General features: G+C 35.0%; 3 protein-coding genes across 4 annotated transcripts; 1 reads left to right on the top strand and 2 right to left on the bottom strand.

Moving 5' to 3' along the window:
- Positions 1-3,852: 3,852 nt before the first annotated feature.
- On the bottom strand, positions 3,853-4,602 carry LOC120260201 (ankyrin repeat and SAM domain-containing protein 6-like). Its single transcript, XM_039267640.1, has one exon. The coding sequence runs from the start codon at positions 4,600-4,602 to the stop codon at positions 3,853-3,855; it is 750 nt and encodes a 249-aa protein (XP_039123574.1).
- Positions 4,603-7,101: 2,499 nt separating this feature from the next.
- Positions 7,102-8,412, bottom strand: LOC120261968 (transcription factor bHLH137-like). Its single transcript, XM_039269992.1, has 5 exons — positions 8,132-8,412; positions 7,900-8,031; positions 7,681-7,815; positions 7,476-7,562; positions 7,102-7,376 (listed from the first exon to the last, which is right to left on the bottom strand). The coding sequence occupies exons 1-5, from the start codon at positions 8,372-8,374 to the stop codon at positions 7,314-7,316; spliced, it is 660 nt and encodes a 219-aa protein (XP_039125926.1). The 5' UTR covers positions 8,375-8,412; the 3' UTR covers positions 7,102-7,313.
- Positions 8,413-11,126: 2,714 nt separating this feature from the next.
- Positions 11,127-16,095, top strand: LOC120260569 (poly(A) polymerase I-like). 2 transcript variants are annotated; one of them, XM_039268070.1, is made up of 14 exons: positions 11,127-11,300; positions 11,408-11,519; positions 11,627-11,743; positions 11,861-11,958; positions 12,950-13,033; positions 13,532-13,665; positions 13,758-13,830; positions 13,923-13,968; positions 14,055-14,164; positions 14,300-14,407; positions 14,507-14,566; positions 14,658-14,719; positions 14,920-15,127; positions 15,539-16,095. In XM_039268070.1, the coding sequence occupies exons 1-14, from the start codon at positions 11,223-11,225 to the stop codon at positions 15,755-15,757; spliced, it is 1,509 nt and encodes a 502-aa protein (XP_039124004.1). In that variant the 5' UTR covers positions 11,127-11,222; the 3' UTR covers positions 15,758-16,095. The 2 variants fall into 2 exon arrangements, with proteins under 2 accessions (XP_039124004.1, XP_039124003.1); XM_039268069.1 differs by having other exon boundaries at positions 14,920-15,235.
- The last annotated feature ends 14 nt before the right edge of the window (positions 16,096-16,109 follow it).

The raw sequence follows: 16,109 nt of genomic DNA, 5'->3' as shown, positions 1-16,109 counted from the left end.
ATAAGGTACAACTTTAATTATCAAACAGTCAAGAAGAATTAGCAATAAAAAATATATCCACATATTGTACTGTCCAGTGGAACACACATGCATCTCCTCAATAGTACCTGGGCAAACAACATATCAATTAATCATAGTTAACATTTGACACTGAAGAAAACACAAAGTAAGAAAACCATTATGGACTTCAGTAAATATGCATAGCAAAACCTTTCTTTCACTAACTAAAAGTAATTGTTATATTTAGACAATAATCTAACTTATGGCTAGACAACTCATACATGAATGGAATTAAAAGGAAAACCTTTCTTTCAATGAGCAAACCGTTGGCTCTGATGGAACTGTTCACTGATGAAACTAGTAGTTTGTTTACTTTGTTGTTGCACCAAATAAAAGTTTATATGAATAAGTGGCCTGAAGTGGGCAGCCGATGCCATATTTCCATGATGAAAGATCTTTAGAATCACAAGTTTCATCAAAATTAGCAACTGAACATACATTTTAGGTAACGTTAACATGAAGATCACAATTTGAAATTAAAAAGCTTCTAAGATACTTTAGTCTGAGACACATCATATATCAATGAGTCATTTAACAACTTGATAAATAATAAAGTCAATATATTATACAAAATCTACTTGAATATACTTGGCCGGCCTCAGGTATCCAGTACAGCATTTGGTGTATGGAGATACAGTTGCTGATGTAGAGTTAAAATACAACAGAATTGAAATGAACAGAAGGCACTAGATTATGAAAAACTTCTTCTGGAACAACAATATGTAAGCTATGAACAATAGAACCTAACTTATGTTTATATGAATCCCTTCAATCAAATCAAAATATAATGCAAGTATTTGAATAAGATAACTTTTCCCTCAGATGGATGAGTTCAGTACTATCTGATGATATTGTTAATATTTCTACACACTTGAATTGTTGATTTGGGGCTTTACTCAATGACCCTTGGTCCAAGTTGAGGAGAAATTCCTGTTGTAGGCCATGATGCATCAAGCTGGCATTATCCTGCTGAATGAGGCCCAGAGCAAAAAATGTGAAAAAACATAAGCCGAATTCACATCTTGATAGAGACACCTTTCTTAGGGTTTTGTAGTCAATAAGTTAATTCAACTAACCTATGTTACCTGACCTGGATCAACCAAAAATGGCATCTACTTGGTCAGATGTAAAACCAAATGTGACCTGACTTCGAATAGAATGCTTGACCCCTCTCCATTTCAGGTTGGACTGTGTTAGGTTAAAAAATTTTCTAGCTTGCAGAAAGCCATTAAAAGCATGAACTTAGATGTCTAAATTTCAACAGAGTTCTTCTCCAAGAAAATCAGGTATAACTCATGCAAGACACTGCATAACGCGGCTCGAATCTACTAACCACGATAAAGAAGTTTTGGTTAACTTGGACAGAGTTTCAACACCTACCTACATGAATTTTATTTCCTCTCAGAATTTATGAAGAATGCCAATTTTTGAATATCTCTCACAGAAAACGATAATTAAAAGAGTTGTATGAGAAGTTTGTGATAAAAGTTAATCAGTAATGTTAACTTGAGAATATATGTAAAGTGAGATAAGGTTGAAGATAAGCATAACAGAAAAGGTGTTATTCAAGAAGGCAAAGATGAAACCTTTCAGCAAATAAATTTGAGTAAGGATGCACTCAATGTGTTGGGCATCTAACTAATAGTTTAACAAGCAAAGGCGAAAACAGGACACACTAGACATTTTAGTCAAAGAACTAAAAAGCTGAAGTTGCAAGGTAAGCAAACAAGAACCTAATAAAGATACATCAGGCAAATGAAGACATAAGATTTACAAGTAACACGTGATTAAGAATCTAAAGAAGCAACATGCTTAGTTTACAGAGAATAGTATCACTCAAAAATAAGAAAAACATTATGCATAGCAAACTTTAGCTTCAACAACTCCAATTGATAAAGCTAGTGCCCCCAGTAAACAACTTTATTGTGCACAGAAAGCAAATTGGAATCATTATTTGATGCTCAAAATACAGGTAATAGACCAACATATCACCCAAAATCTGTAATCTGTAAAAGAGAAAGAAAATCTCTCATGATGACAACATACCTTTGAAAAAGATCACTGCCCTGCAAAATAATTCATTAGTGAGGGAACAGAAGAAATGAATCTGTGCTATTAGAAGACACAAAAAATACCTCATGTGCTACTTCAAATGCCATATATTCAGATAGGCACACCATCTTGCAACTCTAATCCATATGATCATATTAAATTTATAAGGGGCAGATTGACCGATTCTAGTCAACAACGGCAATGCACAATATGAACAGGAATGGGATGCCCAAATATATGTGACCCATGAAAAACACGGAACATATGTAATATTAAATTTTCATAGGATCCTTGTAATAAATTAACCAATAAGGGTAACAATATTGAACCAAGTGAAAAAGAATCATGAAGCCAAGAATCAAATATTAATAAGCTATAGTACACAAATCCTCCTATATTCAGAATTGCAAGCAAAACTTAAAATATAAAAGTGGAAAATGTGTGCGTGTACACAAAATCAAGACAACACTTTTAACTGTGTGTAGTTTATAATTTATGACTTATGGGTTAAGAAAATCACGTTGTGTGGTTGGCAAAGAAGAAACTGAAAGTAGGAAACTTGCATGATGACTTGAAGAAGTGAAGATTTATCTCCTTAAGCACTATAAGGTGTTCAATGGTTAGCAGAGGAGGATATCTTTATTCTTCGGTTAATCATAATTCATAAAATGCATAACATGATGGGGCAATGAGATGCCCAAATCTAACATGATATTGCTAGTCATCAAGTTAGCATCACCCAAGTCATTAAAGTCATCTGTCGAATGGATGACCTGTGGGTGTACAAAAACCGAGTACAATCATTTTTTGTGGTTAATGGTTCTACCATCAGAAGAGTAGGAACATGCTCAGAAATTTGGTCAAAAAACGGAGCTGATTCAAGTCCTACTAAGTTAAGTCCTCGCATCATAAACAAAACAATGGATAGTCATAGCCAGTGTATCATAGCTTGTTGGCCCATGACAGGGTTTAGTGGGGCATATTTGAGCATCAACCATAGGCCAGCCACACATGCTCTTTCTTTTACATCTACTTGCTGCCTCTTTTCCTTCCATTCCAGTTATGTTTTTCAGATTGGTTGTTTTCTTGAATTCAGCATGCTGACCAAACATGTATTTATGATGAAACTTGTAAGTTTACCATAGGAACACACATTAGAAATAGTTTCTTCCTGAGCATACAGAAGCCCTGGTAACAGAGCAGATTAAAGTGATATGGGCAAAAGGTATAAACATTTTTCAAGGTATAAGCAATCCAAAGCATAACATCAATATGCAAGCAGCAATGCTGAACAAACATACAGAAAGATGAGTGTTCAAACTAGTTCGTCTTAACCAGAACTCATAAAGATGAACACAAATTTCCAATAGTTATTAGTAAGACTCAAGATAAACAAAGGCATATGTCTAACAATCTCATTTACAATCACAGTACACATACAAGACCCAAAAATTTTAATTAGCTGCTCTAGTTATTCAAATCATTTCAGAAAAAAGAAAAATAAAGATTGCCAGTGAAACTAGTTGCTAATCCTTTAATTCTATACTAGAGTTGATTTTAACATTGACACATATGCTGATATATTTATCATTTTTTTATAGGCAAACAAAAGTACACAAAAGATATACAACGCATCAATGCACAAAAAGTAAAACTTTTAGCATTATATTGGATTTAAGAACAATAACTAAGCAAATTTTATAAGCATTAGAACACCATTCCGCAATGTTAACCTGCATCTCATGTGAAGCTCTTCCGTAGCTTCTGGATGGCAGAGTACATCTTCCTCCTCGATCCCACGGCATTAATCCCCATGTCCTTCAAGTCTTCGAGTGTCAGGAAAGGCAGCACCTCTTCGTCAACCTCATGGATCTCGAACGCTGGCGCATACCGGGCCAGCCCCAGCCGATCAAGCCACGACCGGACTCCACTGTCGTCACTCAATCGGCACATCCCATTCCGGTCCTCATTCCAATACCCTCCGTCTGTCTCCGATGGCGCATCCCCATCCCTGTTCTCAGAGCCTTCCCGAAAGGGCTCATCGCCGGTTTCCTCTCCGCCGCTCGATTTCAAATCGGCCGCCTCCTCAGGATCATCCGGCTTGGAAATCCAGTTCGTTCGTGGGCGGCGATGGGCGGGGGGCCCTCGCCGAGACTTCCCATCGCGGAGGCCTTTCTTTATAACAAGGTTTAGGGTTTCATGGTGGTGGTTGTTCTCGGGGACGGGTTCATCGGAAGGGGAGACGGTGGTGACATGACGGGTACGGGAAGGGGGTTTGGAAGTGTGAGAATCGGATAAGACCTTCCATTGCTTGAGTCGGCGGGGATGGGCCTCGTGGGGGATCGGGTCTCCGATGTCGCCGAGGCGGACGCTGGGGCGGCGCTGGCGCTTAGAGGTGGGGCCTGAGGGTATGGGTTCAACGCCTCCTGCAACGGAGGTGGTGGTGGCGCCGTTCATCGGCACGTCCGGTGATGGCTGGGGTTCCGCCATTAGAGACCTCGAGGTGTAGCTCGAGAGAGAGAGAGTGTGCAAGAAAAAGAGCTTCACCATGTGGCGATGCGAGTCACTACCTCGAGATAAGAAATCGATCGTGATTATTGTCCGTTCATCTTCTTCGAGATAAGACCTCCACCCCTGATCAGAGGGATTCATGCACGTCCGTCCATATGTCTTGGGATTACGTCTCACCCTTTCTGATCGGATCCAATCCTATGATCATATCCAAATTCCCGCCTATTGTTTTTAAGGCTTTGCTTGGGGTAAAGTGTTATGGAGGGTTTGGGAGGGTTTTGGAGTTAAGGGTTATTTGAACCCTTGCTTGGGGTGAGGAGTTGAGGGTGAAGTAAAGGTTTGGAAGGTAAATGGAGGGTTGAAAACACCCCATTTTACATCCACTTCTCAACCCTCCAAATTGGAGGGTTGGGGAGGGTTCATATTTTTTTATGACAATAATGCTCTTAGTAGAATAATATAATGACCTAACAATAAATAGTGTTTTTTTCTTAAAATTATTATTTTTTAATTAAAAAATTATTATTTTGTTATTATTGAGTTTATATCTCAAAAGGTAAACATCCTATTTTGGTAATATTTTAGGATAACAAATATTGGAATAATAAGACATATTAAGGATATTTTGGTAATATTAGTACCAACCCTTACTTTTCTTTACCTCCAATCCAAACACAAAAGTTAAATAACCTTCTTTTACTTTACTCTTGCCCCAAGCATGATATAAGTTCAACCCTTACCTTACCTTACTTTATGAACCTTCCCCAAACTCCATCCAAGCAAGGCCTAAGGGTCGTTTGGTGTTCATAATAAAAATTGATAAAATAAGATAAGCTATTATCATATTGTGCTCTTATCTTTTATTTAATGAATTATTTTATTTTACTCACTATTTGATAACTAATATATATAGGAGAGTCACAATAGAAATTTATAGAATAGGATAAAAAATAAAATTATTTTTTTATTTTCATTTAAATTCTCACGTACTTTTATATTAAAAGTCTTTTAATAACAAGATATATCTTAAAAATTATATTTTTTTTAAAAAATATATATTAATTATATGATAAAAAAATAAATTTATCTATTTTTATAATATATATACATATCATATCATGACATCCACTTCAAACATAAAATAGGATAAAAATTTGTTATTTGATAATACACATCAAATATAGGATATAGAATATGAACGTATTATTCTCATAGTCTTTTCTACTTACGTCCAGTCCTCATATTTTACTCATAATTGTCATATCTTATTCACTAAACAGACTTTTAACTTTAAATTGAAAAAATATCAAAGCTTTAACTAAAATTGTATGTGAGATTTGATTTAATTTTTCTTATAAAAATCTCAATAAGATTATCAAAGTTTGAGTTAAAATAAGCTGTTTATTTTATTTTTTTTTCTGAAATTCATGGGCTTCACTTTCATGAAGGTCTTATTCTAAACTTTTGAGCCTGTATAACAAATAGTTATCCACATTGAATTCTGAAAACTAAAACACTTAACACTAAACCACATGCAATGCTTGTGCAATTACTGAAGTTGGTTCCTCCTGAAAGCCATCCAAATTCTATTCATTGTATTTTCATGTCGAAAGATCTACTATAAAGTCACTGTGGACCATTCCGGCCGCCCAACAACTGGCGAAAACATTGAATGCCAAGCAGTACTCTTTTCACTCTTTGATCCCCACAAACCTCATTCAAGCATGAAACAACCAGTTATATCTTTGCTGTACAGATGCATCACAGATTCACAGTATTGTTTGCCAGCATTTATGGACACAAATTAATATTATTAAGATTACTGGTCATACATGCATGAATGAACAATAAGTCTTGATTAATCAACACATCAGATAATAAGATTGGTTGTCTGAAATTTGATAATGTATTGATGTCGCAGCAACTAAAATCATGAGTCCAAATGATTCATAAATTTAAGAGGATTGATGAATGAATTGAACAACATCAACAACAAACAAGAACATGTGGGGAACAATGGCCCATCTAATTCATGGACAACACATGCCTGCCCATCTTCTTCTCCACCTCCATTGTAGACAAAGTTACAGACTGCACCATGCTCCATTGCTCGCCGAAACCGGGCCCCGCCACCGCCCGGCCTGCATTCTCATGTCTGTAGTATGTTCTCGGCATTCACACACACACACACACACAGATTTATATATATATATATATATAATAAGCAGACCTTCATATTCAGATCATTGAATATTAATTCACATAAAGTTCAGATATTTAGTTGGAAATGGACCTACATAGTTACATGATAAGGAACATGGAAATGCATGTATATGCTACCTAATTTCATCCACTTGAATTGAACCACAAATTTGGCTGAAATCCTGACTGTGCTTGCAGATAAAAGTAATTGACAAAGATGCTTCAATGGTTAGTCAAGTCAGCTTCACAGACACACACACACACAACACACATATGTAGGACAACATAAAGGACCATTCATCTTTTATTTCATTATATCTCACAAGATGTAAAAGTTACAAAATGAAAAACAAGCGCTCAGCTTTTCATTCTGTTATCAATAATGAATCCAATTGAAGTGCATTGAAAGCTTTCTGTGCATCAGTTCAGTCTCTGCATGAACTACAGAAAAAAGAGAAAAAACGTGACAAAGTTCGTGGTCATGTTCTTTACTGAAATGGGCACATGTTGTCCAAGTTGAAGCCCACTTGCGCAGGAAAACCGCAACTCTCCTGGAAGAGATGTAAATTGATTCTTCAATCATTATAATTAATGTTGATTTGAGAAGATAGATGAGTTATAATTAAAACATGATGAGATTAAGATTAAACCTGACTAATGGCAGTGAGGACATCAAAATTCACACCAAATAGATCATAAAGCATTGGATTCATTGTTTGAAGCTTCATTGACAGGAACTATATATATATAGACACAAGTAAATAATTAATTGAACCGCATAATTAAGTTGAGAAAGACAAAATGAAACCTTATATATATATATATATATATATATATATATATATACATATTTACCTCTACTTGATTCTGCAGTGATTGCACATAGTTGATGATCTCATCAAGCATGAGTGCTTTTCCAGTAACCTTATCACAGCCAGGAACAAGGTCTTGCAGCATCTTGAATCTCAAACTTATCTTCTCTCTTCTTACCTGAAAACTCAACAAAAATTAATACCAAAACACAAAATAGAAAACATTAGATTGTGATCAATTAATGAGAAGTTAAAAGAGTACCCTTTCTGCAAGACTATGACTATCTGTTGCATGACCCCTCATTGCTCTCACATGAACATAGTCTTTAGGGAGATCCTTATCATCTTTGATCTTCTTCTTGCTCTCTTTCTTTCTCTTACTCTCACTTATATCCTAAAAAACAACGAAAACATCAATAAATAAATAAATAAATAAATAAATATATATATATATATAGCTATCAACTCTTATGATAAGTTCATTAAACAATCACCGTGGCATCTCTTCTTCTCTTTCTCTTCTTCTTCTCCATGGAAATTTTGGGGAGCTTCTCTTCAGGAACTAATATTGTAGAAGTGCTGCTTTCAGAAGGGAAGTAAGGAGAGATCACATGGGAAGTATTGATCATATGATCTTGTTCAAGAAGGTGATGAGATTGAGGAGGTTGGTAGAGAGGCATGTCAATGGGAGTGAATGGAAGGAAGGGGAGCTGTTGATGATAAGGGAAGTCTGCCATTAATTGTTTGGAACTATAGAGAACAAGTTGGAAGGAGCTAGTGGATGTAGAGTGGGTCTTATGCAAGGTTTTGCATGGCTTTATATAGAGGTTCTAGTAAGTGAAACAAGGGGGACCATAGTAAGTGGAAGGTGGGGTGATGAAGACTTAATTAATGAATGAGTTAATTAACACTATAGCTAGCGAGTTTGGAACAACATGCCTGCATCTCTCTCCCTATTCCTATCTACTAAACGTAGGGTTGGAAAAGCATGCAACTCATGGTGTACGTGTATGGGTGTGTATACACTATACACATATATGCTAAAGAAACTGTACGTACGTATAAGCATGCAACTTATTGCATGTATGTGTGTGTATATACTATATATATTATAAAGAAACTATATAAGCATGCAACTCCTCATTGCATGTATGTGTGTGTGTATATATGTTTAATTATATTATAAATTAAAAAAACTATATAAGCATGCAACTCATTGTAATTAATTATACGCGTGTGCATGTATCATCAAGGTTTTGGTTAATGTGCAATTGTGCATATGCCATAAGTGCAGTTCAGAATTGTACAACCATTGTTGGAGAGACCATATAAATTTAACAGTGGATACTCTACGTACGTTTATAATCTTGAAAGTAATGTTAAGGGCTGTTAAGTGGCCTACCTAGCTTAAATATTTTCTTTGTCTTTTTTTTTTTTTTTACATTTGTCCTATTCTAGAATTTTCTTTTTCATTCTTATATTCATATTTAGAAAATCTATAAAATATTATATAGTTTTATTTTATTTTTTATCTTTAACATACTCACACGTATTTTAATATTTTTTTAACTAAAACACTATATATATTGAGAGAGAAATTAAAAGATATAATTAAATTATAAAAAAATTAATAAAATCTTGGTGATTTTTTAATGTGAGTAATTTTGAAAGTTGATATAATTTTTTTATAAATTTAAAACAACAATTCATTCAAATTGATTTCTTAATGAATGTGAATATGTTAAGTTGGGCATGTAAATAAGACTGGAGAGAATATATATATAATATAATATAATATAATTTTTTGAGATACATATAGAGAGCTGTGAAAATCGTTTTTTTCTTCAACAAAAACGACAAGTATCTCCCAGTAAAGGGTTTTTTTGTCATGTTATATAATTAATTTGTATTAAAAATTTGACCATATCATTTTAAATGGAAAAAATATGAAAAACAAACGGTCGGATGAGAAAACTAACTACAAGTATAAAATAATTAAATAACCTTGCATTAGAAAGAAAAATGACCCGCTTAAGTTTTGTCGGTAATAATTATTATCGTTCACAGTGACACCTAAATTCATGACAAACATCAGTGACATTATGTCATAGAAGAAGTGAATTTAATACCACTAATCAAAAGGACAACCAAAGAACTCACTTCCAAATGAACTACTACTGGCTTGACAAGTTCTGTTGCATACAAGTCAGATAAGCTTTGTACTAATTCATGCATCCATGCATAAAAGACAGAACATGCACCATTTAATATGACAACAAAGGTACAAAGGGAATGCAATGAGGATCATGTTAGTATTTGGAAGGTTGAGTTGAAACTCTAACTCTAATGATCATTAAGAAGAAAGTTTTGAGCTTGAAAAGTTTCCTATTATAGTGTAGCAATGAACACATCACAAAGCTTAGGATGCTGAAATTTTGACATGACAAGTCACTAGTGAGAGCGAGGAGATGATGACCATTTGAAATTTATAGTATTAAGTGTGCATATATACTTGACTGTTATATTGGCATCATGTCTTGTGAAAATCAATGAATCATAACTAATTAATAATTGAAGATAAGCCAAAGGACATAAGGTGGCAATCTAAATTTTGTTTATTATATATTTGTGATTTAAAATGTGTCAATATTATGTTTTTTGAGGGGAAAAATATTCTTAATAGATTCATGAGAGATAAAAAAAAAATTAAACTCTTGCTAACGTAAAATATAGTTGAGGATTTGAGTGTGTAAGTAAAAAATTGATAATAATAAAATAAAATAAAGAATGATTTAAAGAGAAAAATGTTTAAAAAACAAAATAAAAAATAAAACCGAGATGTTTATTTAAAGGGAAAATTACTTTTAGTCCTGAAAATTTCAAAACTTCCCAAACAATCCTCTAAGCCTCTAACATTTAAATTTTTCAGACAACTCCTATCTTTTTAGTGCATTTTTTTTTTTTGTCAATGCAGTTTATTCCATTGGTTTTTTTAATCTTACAACATTTACTTATCGCTTCATAATTATAGTTTTTATTTAACATTGCTTATTTACGTATAACCATATAAATTTTCACTTAATATGTTATCTTTTGTTTTAATATTTTTTATTTTTTTGGTATAATATATGGCATTCCTATTTAATATTAATGCGTTTTCTAATGATCATTTCTATCAATGTTAACTACTTTTATGTTAAAAATACTGAAAAAAAAACTGTAAGAAGAAAGAATGTTATTTTTAAGAATATTTAAATTTGAGAAAGTAAGGGTGCACAAAGAAAACTTTCAAGGGTTTTTGATAATTACCAATTATTTAAAATGAACAAATGAATGAGGGAAAACAATGTTAAAATAAAAGTTTATCATAACCGCTTATTAAAATGACTATTCAGCATCGCAAAGCAGATCGGACGGTTGTGGACCTTGTGGTCGTTTTATCGTGATGCCGAAACCGAGATATTTTTCGTGCCAGCATGGATTTTTATTTTATTTTTTTTCTAGGGTTCCAAAACCCAAAACCCTCGCCCATTTCTCACTGGAATCCTCTCTAACGCGACAGTGAATCGCCGGCCGGGGCTGCAAATGGCGATCGTAGGCATCAGCAATGTCACCAGGACCTCTCTTCCCTTCCGACCTCCTTTCGTCCTCGCTTGCCGCCGGGTTTTTTTTTCCAGTCTCTCATGAGCTTTAAGATTTCTTCGATTTTTTCTCTAATTTGGGCGTTGGATTTACGATTTGATATCCTTGTTTCATTTGCTTCATCTCAGGCCGGCCGCAGGAGCTCTGCCGCCGCCCTTGAAACCTTACCAGAAATCACCCATGATCCTGTAGATAATGGAAGTGAGATTCCGGCTTCTTCCCCTCCACCCAAAGCTAAAGGTGAGACCTTTCTTAGTTTTCTCTGGTTTTTTGAGCTGTCTGTGCATTTTTATTTTTTATTTTTTTGGTTTGTTACTGAGATAATGTTTTATATATAATCTGTGAAGTTTGGGAGGGTCGTGGTTGGCCGGAGTGGAAGATGATGAGTTCCAAGGAGCTTGGTATCAAAGCTTCCATGATCACCAAGCCGACAAAGTTGGTTCTTGACGAGCTTAAGAAGAAAGGTGGGATATTTTTATGTTAATTCCACTGCATAGCAGAATTATGTTTGCTTTATCATGTGACGAATATAACCCTGTGAGTTGGTTTTCAAGATTGGCAATGTGCTCCTTTGTGTGCAGGGTATGACGTTTATCTTGTTGGAGGTTGTGTGAGGGATCTCGTTATGAAGAGAACCCCCAAAGATTTTGATATCATTACTTCGGCCCATCTTTCAGAGGTTTTACTGCTGAACTTTTTGTTTTATTTTCATTCATTATATTTCTGGCTTGACAAAATTTATATGTTTGATAAATCAGGGTTTATAATTGGCCAATAACAGAGAACATTGAATTATATTTTTATGAATGAAAGTTGGTGTCTATTTGCTAAGACAAGTGCTGACTAGCTGTATACTTGAAAAAAAAAAAAAGAGAGGATTGGTCTTGTTCACAAAATTACACCTGTAGTTTCCAAGTGTTATGTGGATAAAGTTCTATTATTGATTATAACTCTTTGAATCCTTCATCACCTTTGTCTGAATGATATTTGCCAGCCATAGTTTAATTCTGAGTTGTGATGTATCCTGTGACACTATCTTGTAACTCATCTCTCTTTCTGCATCCGAATCCTGGAAAGGCACCCTTATTTCTCTATCAGGCATTTAGACCTCTGAAATTGGGAAATGAAAATCGTTTGTGTTTTATACCTTCATTAGATGGATCATTCAGCCAACCGCCAGTATAGCATTGCCGAGAAACAATTCACGTGCCCTTGCTGCTACTTCTACAGTAGATGTTATGTATGGACTCACTGATCCATGCAGTTTTTTTGGGTAGTGTGAATAGCATTTTACTCCCTCCGTTCCTTTTTATCTATCACAAATCCATGTGACTTTTTATGTCATTTTCTAACATCAAGAAGCATTTATTGTTTTTTTTTCCAAAATTACCCCTAACACTATTTTCAATTCTTTTCTTGGAATTAAATATGAGAGAGAAATGTGAAGATATAAATTAGAGGTAATTTTGGAAAGATAACTAATTTTTTATAAAATTTTGTGAAATAACTAAGTTTCTTGGTATGTGAGTTTCGGTTAACTACGACAAATAAAAAGGAATGGAGGGAGTAGCTTTTTTCCATTTATAGAATTTTTTATTAATTTTTTTAATTTTCTGGTCTAAAGACATGACTTGTTCTTTTTGTGATTGTATTGCCCTCAATTTCTGCAGGTCAAAAAGACCTTTTCAAGGTGTGATATAGTTGGAAAGAGGTTCCCTATATGCCATGTCCACGTGAAGGACTCCATTGTGGAGGTTTGTATACCTAATGTGTATAACAACCTAGTCAGTGTGATGAATGGCCATGATAAGTGATGGGACAAATATAAATCGTTTGTGCCAACTAGGCGTTCCCACGTTGCATGCTTTAGTTATTCGCCAACCGTATTATTGCTCAACTCGCTGGAATTTTCAATTTGTTAATCAATTAATATTTTATTATTCTGCTGCTATTAACCTCCATTGCATCTCCTTGATATGCAGATAAGGCATTTTTCTGTTATTTTATGGTTTCAATTTTTTTTATTAAATAATTCCTTAATCCTTACCTTGTGGTGATGTTTCCAAAGCATCCTGGGTCTTATATCTGCATTATTGGTGAATTATGTAACGTGCAAGTTCTGGCATTAGTAATTTCATGTAATGAAGTAGGTCTCAAGTTTTTGCAAGTTCTGGCATTATTAATTTCATGTAATGAAGTAGGTCTCAAGTTTTTGCAAGTTCTGGCATTATTAATTTCATGTAATGAAGTAGGTCTCAAGTTTTTGCACCTCTGGAAGGACTCCGAGCAAGGGTCTGGTTTATGCCACTAGAAGCCATCAAGACTGCAATGAGCATGATTACATGCGCTGGAGGAATTGTCTGGCACGAGATTTCACAATTAACGGGTTGCTGTTTTGACTTCACATCTCATGTTGGCCTCTATGATTATTGCATGAAGTTGGGGTGTAATCTCGTTTTTTGTTTTCTTTGCTCTCAGGTTGATGTTTAACCCATTCTCAAATCTAGTATATGACTACATGGGTGGAATGGAAGACATTAAAAAGGCTAAAGTGTGCATGTACCTCTTGACTTTTATCTGTCTCATTGGCTTTGCACGCTGTGGTTTACCATCTTATGCTTACCAGTGTACCTTTTACATTAGGTTCGAACTGTGATTCCTGCATATACATCTTTCCAGGAAGATTGCGGTGAGAGTATATTTCATGGGTTTTCTCATTCAAAAGGATAGTTTTATAAGTACAAATTTTTCATGGGGCTTTTATAATTTGCACAGCTCGTATTCTTCGTGCAATTAGAATTGCTGCTCGTTTAGGCTTTCGTTTTTCGAAGGAAACTGCTCATTCAATAAAAGATCTTGCCAACTCTATAATGAGACTTGACAAGGTATGTGTGTGTCTTTCAAATTTTCCTTCACTTTTTGCTTTGCATTTTTTTTTTCTTTGCTATGAACAATCTGCTTTCTGAATTCTGAGACACCTTTTTACCTCACTGCTTCTATTTGCTCTGGAAACATTGCAGGGAAGGCTTCTCATGGAAATGAACTATATGCTTGCATATGGGTCAGCAGAAGCTTCTCTTAGGTTACTTTGGAAGTTTGGGCTTTTGGAGCTTCTATTACCTATTCAAGTATGTTTCCCTTTCCATTGATGATCTGATAGTTAATCCATCATGTGTCTGTTTGTATTTGCACATTCTTCATCAGATCACGTGATGTGCACCACGCAGGCAGCATATTTTGTCTCACAAGGTTTCCGAAGGCGAGATAAACGATCTAACATGCTCTTGGTAAGCACAATCCTGATATTCCATACCCCTGTTACTTGGTTTTCAATCTGTACTTTATCAATCAAGTCTAACTCCTGTTTATTCTCTTCAGGCTTTATTTTCTAACTTGGATCGGCTTCTTGCACCAGACAAGCCATGCCACAGCTGCTTGTGGTGAGCATTTGTATAAATCTGAACGTGATAAACTTACTGCGTTTATTTACTAAATTTAGCCATTTGGGCCCATTCCTTGTTTCATTGACAAGAACCTTCAGCAGGCTAAATGGTAGTCTGGACATGAAAGATTTTTTCAGTTTATCACATTGGTATTTCTAAGTGAGGACAATTATTTCACTAAATGCTGCATGATTTAGGGTTGGGATATTGGCTTTCCATCAAGCACTGGTGAAGGAACCTCGTGATCCGTTGGTGATCGCCACATTTACCCTTGCTCTTCATAATGGAGGAGATTTATCAGAAGCTATAAGTATAGCTAGGAGAATCAACCATCCGCATTATGTCAGCTTCCCTGAACTAGTGGAAGCAAGAGGAATAGATGACGATGAAGAATTGACAAAACAGGTTCAAGATCTTGCATGCTCAGTAAACTGTTCATTAAGTGCAATGACAGATGAGTATTTTGTTTCTAAAGCAATGATTAATTATCCTCAAGCACCACACTCGGATCTGGTAAGCAATCTTAATGTCTATGTTGAGCCTCATTGTCATCACACTCTTGATTTTTTATTTGCCAACTACTGAACTATTTCTGTTGGGCAACTTAATGCCATTCATGATTCAATGGGAAATGATTATCTGAGTAATTGTGAAAAATAGATGACAAATTAATTTTCACTGCTATGTGAAAAATAAATTATTAATTTTCAATAATGATATGAAGAAACCATTGCTTATGTGCCAATCTCATAATGAATCCCTGCAACAAGTTGAAGGAGAACTCTGATTTTTTGCTTTTACTTTTTTGGTTTTCAGGTATTTATTCCACTTCAAGTTTATTTGAAGGTGTGCAGGATCTTTGAGTGTATTATAAATAGAGGAACAGAGAAATTCTTCGTTCCAAAACAAGGCAATAAGATAAACTACTTCGTACTGGCCCAGGGTGGGCTGGCAGAGGTGCGACATGTATTCTCTAGGGTGGTTTTTGATACCATTTACCCCCTGAAACCTCAGGATTGTGAGACCAGTACTTGAAGAATCAATAAATACAAGACGATTGAAGAATATCCAGCCAAGCAAGGAGCTGATGAAATCAGGAGTCTGATTAACTGCATGTTGTGAAGGAAATCCTCGTTGGATTCACCTGTTATCGCTTACTGTAAAAGCTCCTGAAAAATTGTTTGCTAGAATCCAAAGTCTGGCAGAAGCACTGGCACATGCTGGTCCGGAAAAGGAAGATAAAAACAGTGTATACTTTTGATATGCTCAATCTTTCATTTTTGTACATTATTTTGTTGCAGAGTTCAGAGAGTATGAAGGGTTTTATCTGTATTTTAGAATTTTTTTTTATATATTTCTTGTGTTTTGGAATCTATCTTTATTTGCT

This window comes from Dioscorea cayenensis, chromosome 5, assembly GCF_009730915.1.
Source record: "Dioscorea cayenensis subsp. rotundata cultivar TDr96_F1 chromosome 5, TDr96_F1_v2_PseudoChromosome.rev07_lg8_w22 25.fasta, whole genome shotgun sequence".
Classification (NCBI taxonomy): Eukaryota; Viridiplantae; Streptophyta; class Magnoliopsida; order Dioscoreales; family Dioscoreaceae; genus Dioscorea; species Dioscorea cayenensis.
The sequence above is the reverse complement of the archived record's forward strand: the minus strand, read 5'-3'. Positions and strand labels throughout refer to the sequence as shown.

Coding starts and splice junctions, on each gene's coding strand:
- LOC120260569 (XM_039268069.1), top strand. CDS start 11,223: ATGGCGATCGTAGGCATCAGCAATGTCACCAGGACCTCTCTTCCCTTC. Junction 11,744..11,860: donor TGACGAGCTTAAGAAGAAAG/GTGGGATATTTT, acceptor CTTTGTGTGCAG/GGTATGACGTTTATCTTGTT. Junction 13,969..14,054: donor ATCTTTCCAGGAAGATTGCG/GTGAGAGTATAT, acceptor TAATTTGCACAG/CTCGTATTCTTCGTGCAATT.
- LOC120261968 (XM_039269992.1), bottom strand. CDS start 8,374: ATGGCAGACTTCCCTTATCATCAACAGCTCCCCTTCCTTCCATTCACT. Junction 8,032..8,131: donor AGAGAAGAAGAGATGCCACG/GTGATTGTTTAA, acceptor GTTGTTTTTTAG/GATATAAGTGAGAGTAAGAG. Junction 7,563..7,680: donor CACTGCAGAATCAAGTAGAG/GTAAATATGTAT, acceptor ATATATATATAG/TTCCTGTCAATGAAGCTTCA.
- LOC120260201 (XM_039267640.1), bottom strand. CDS start 4,602: ATGGCGGAACCCCAGCCATCACCGGACGTGCCGATGAACGGCGCCACC.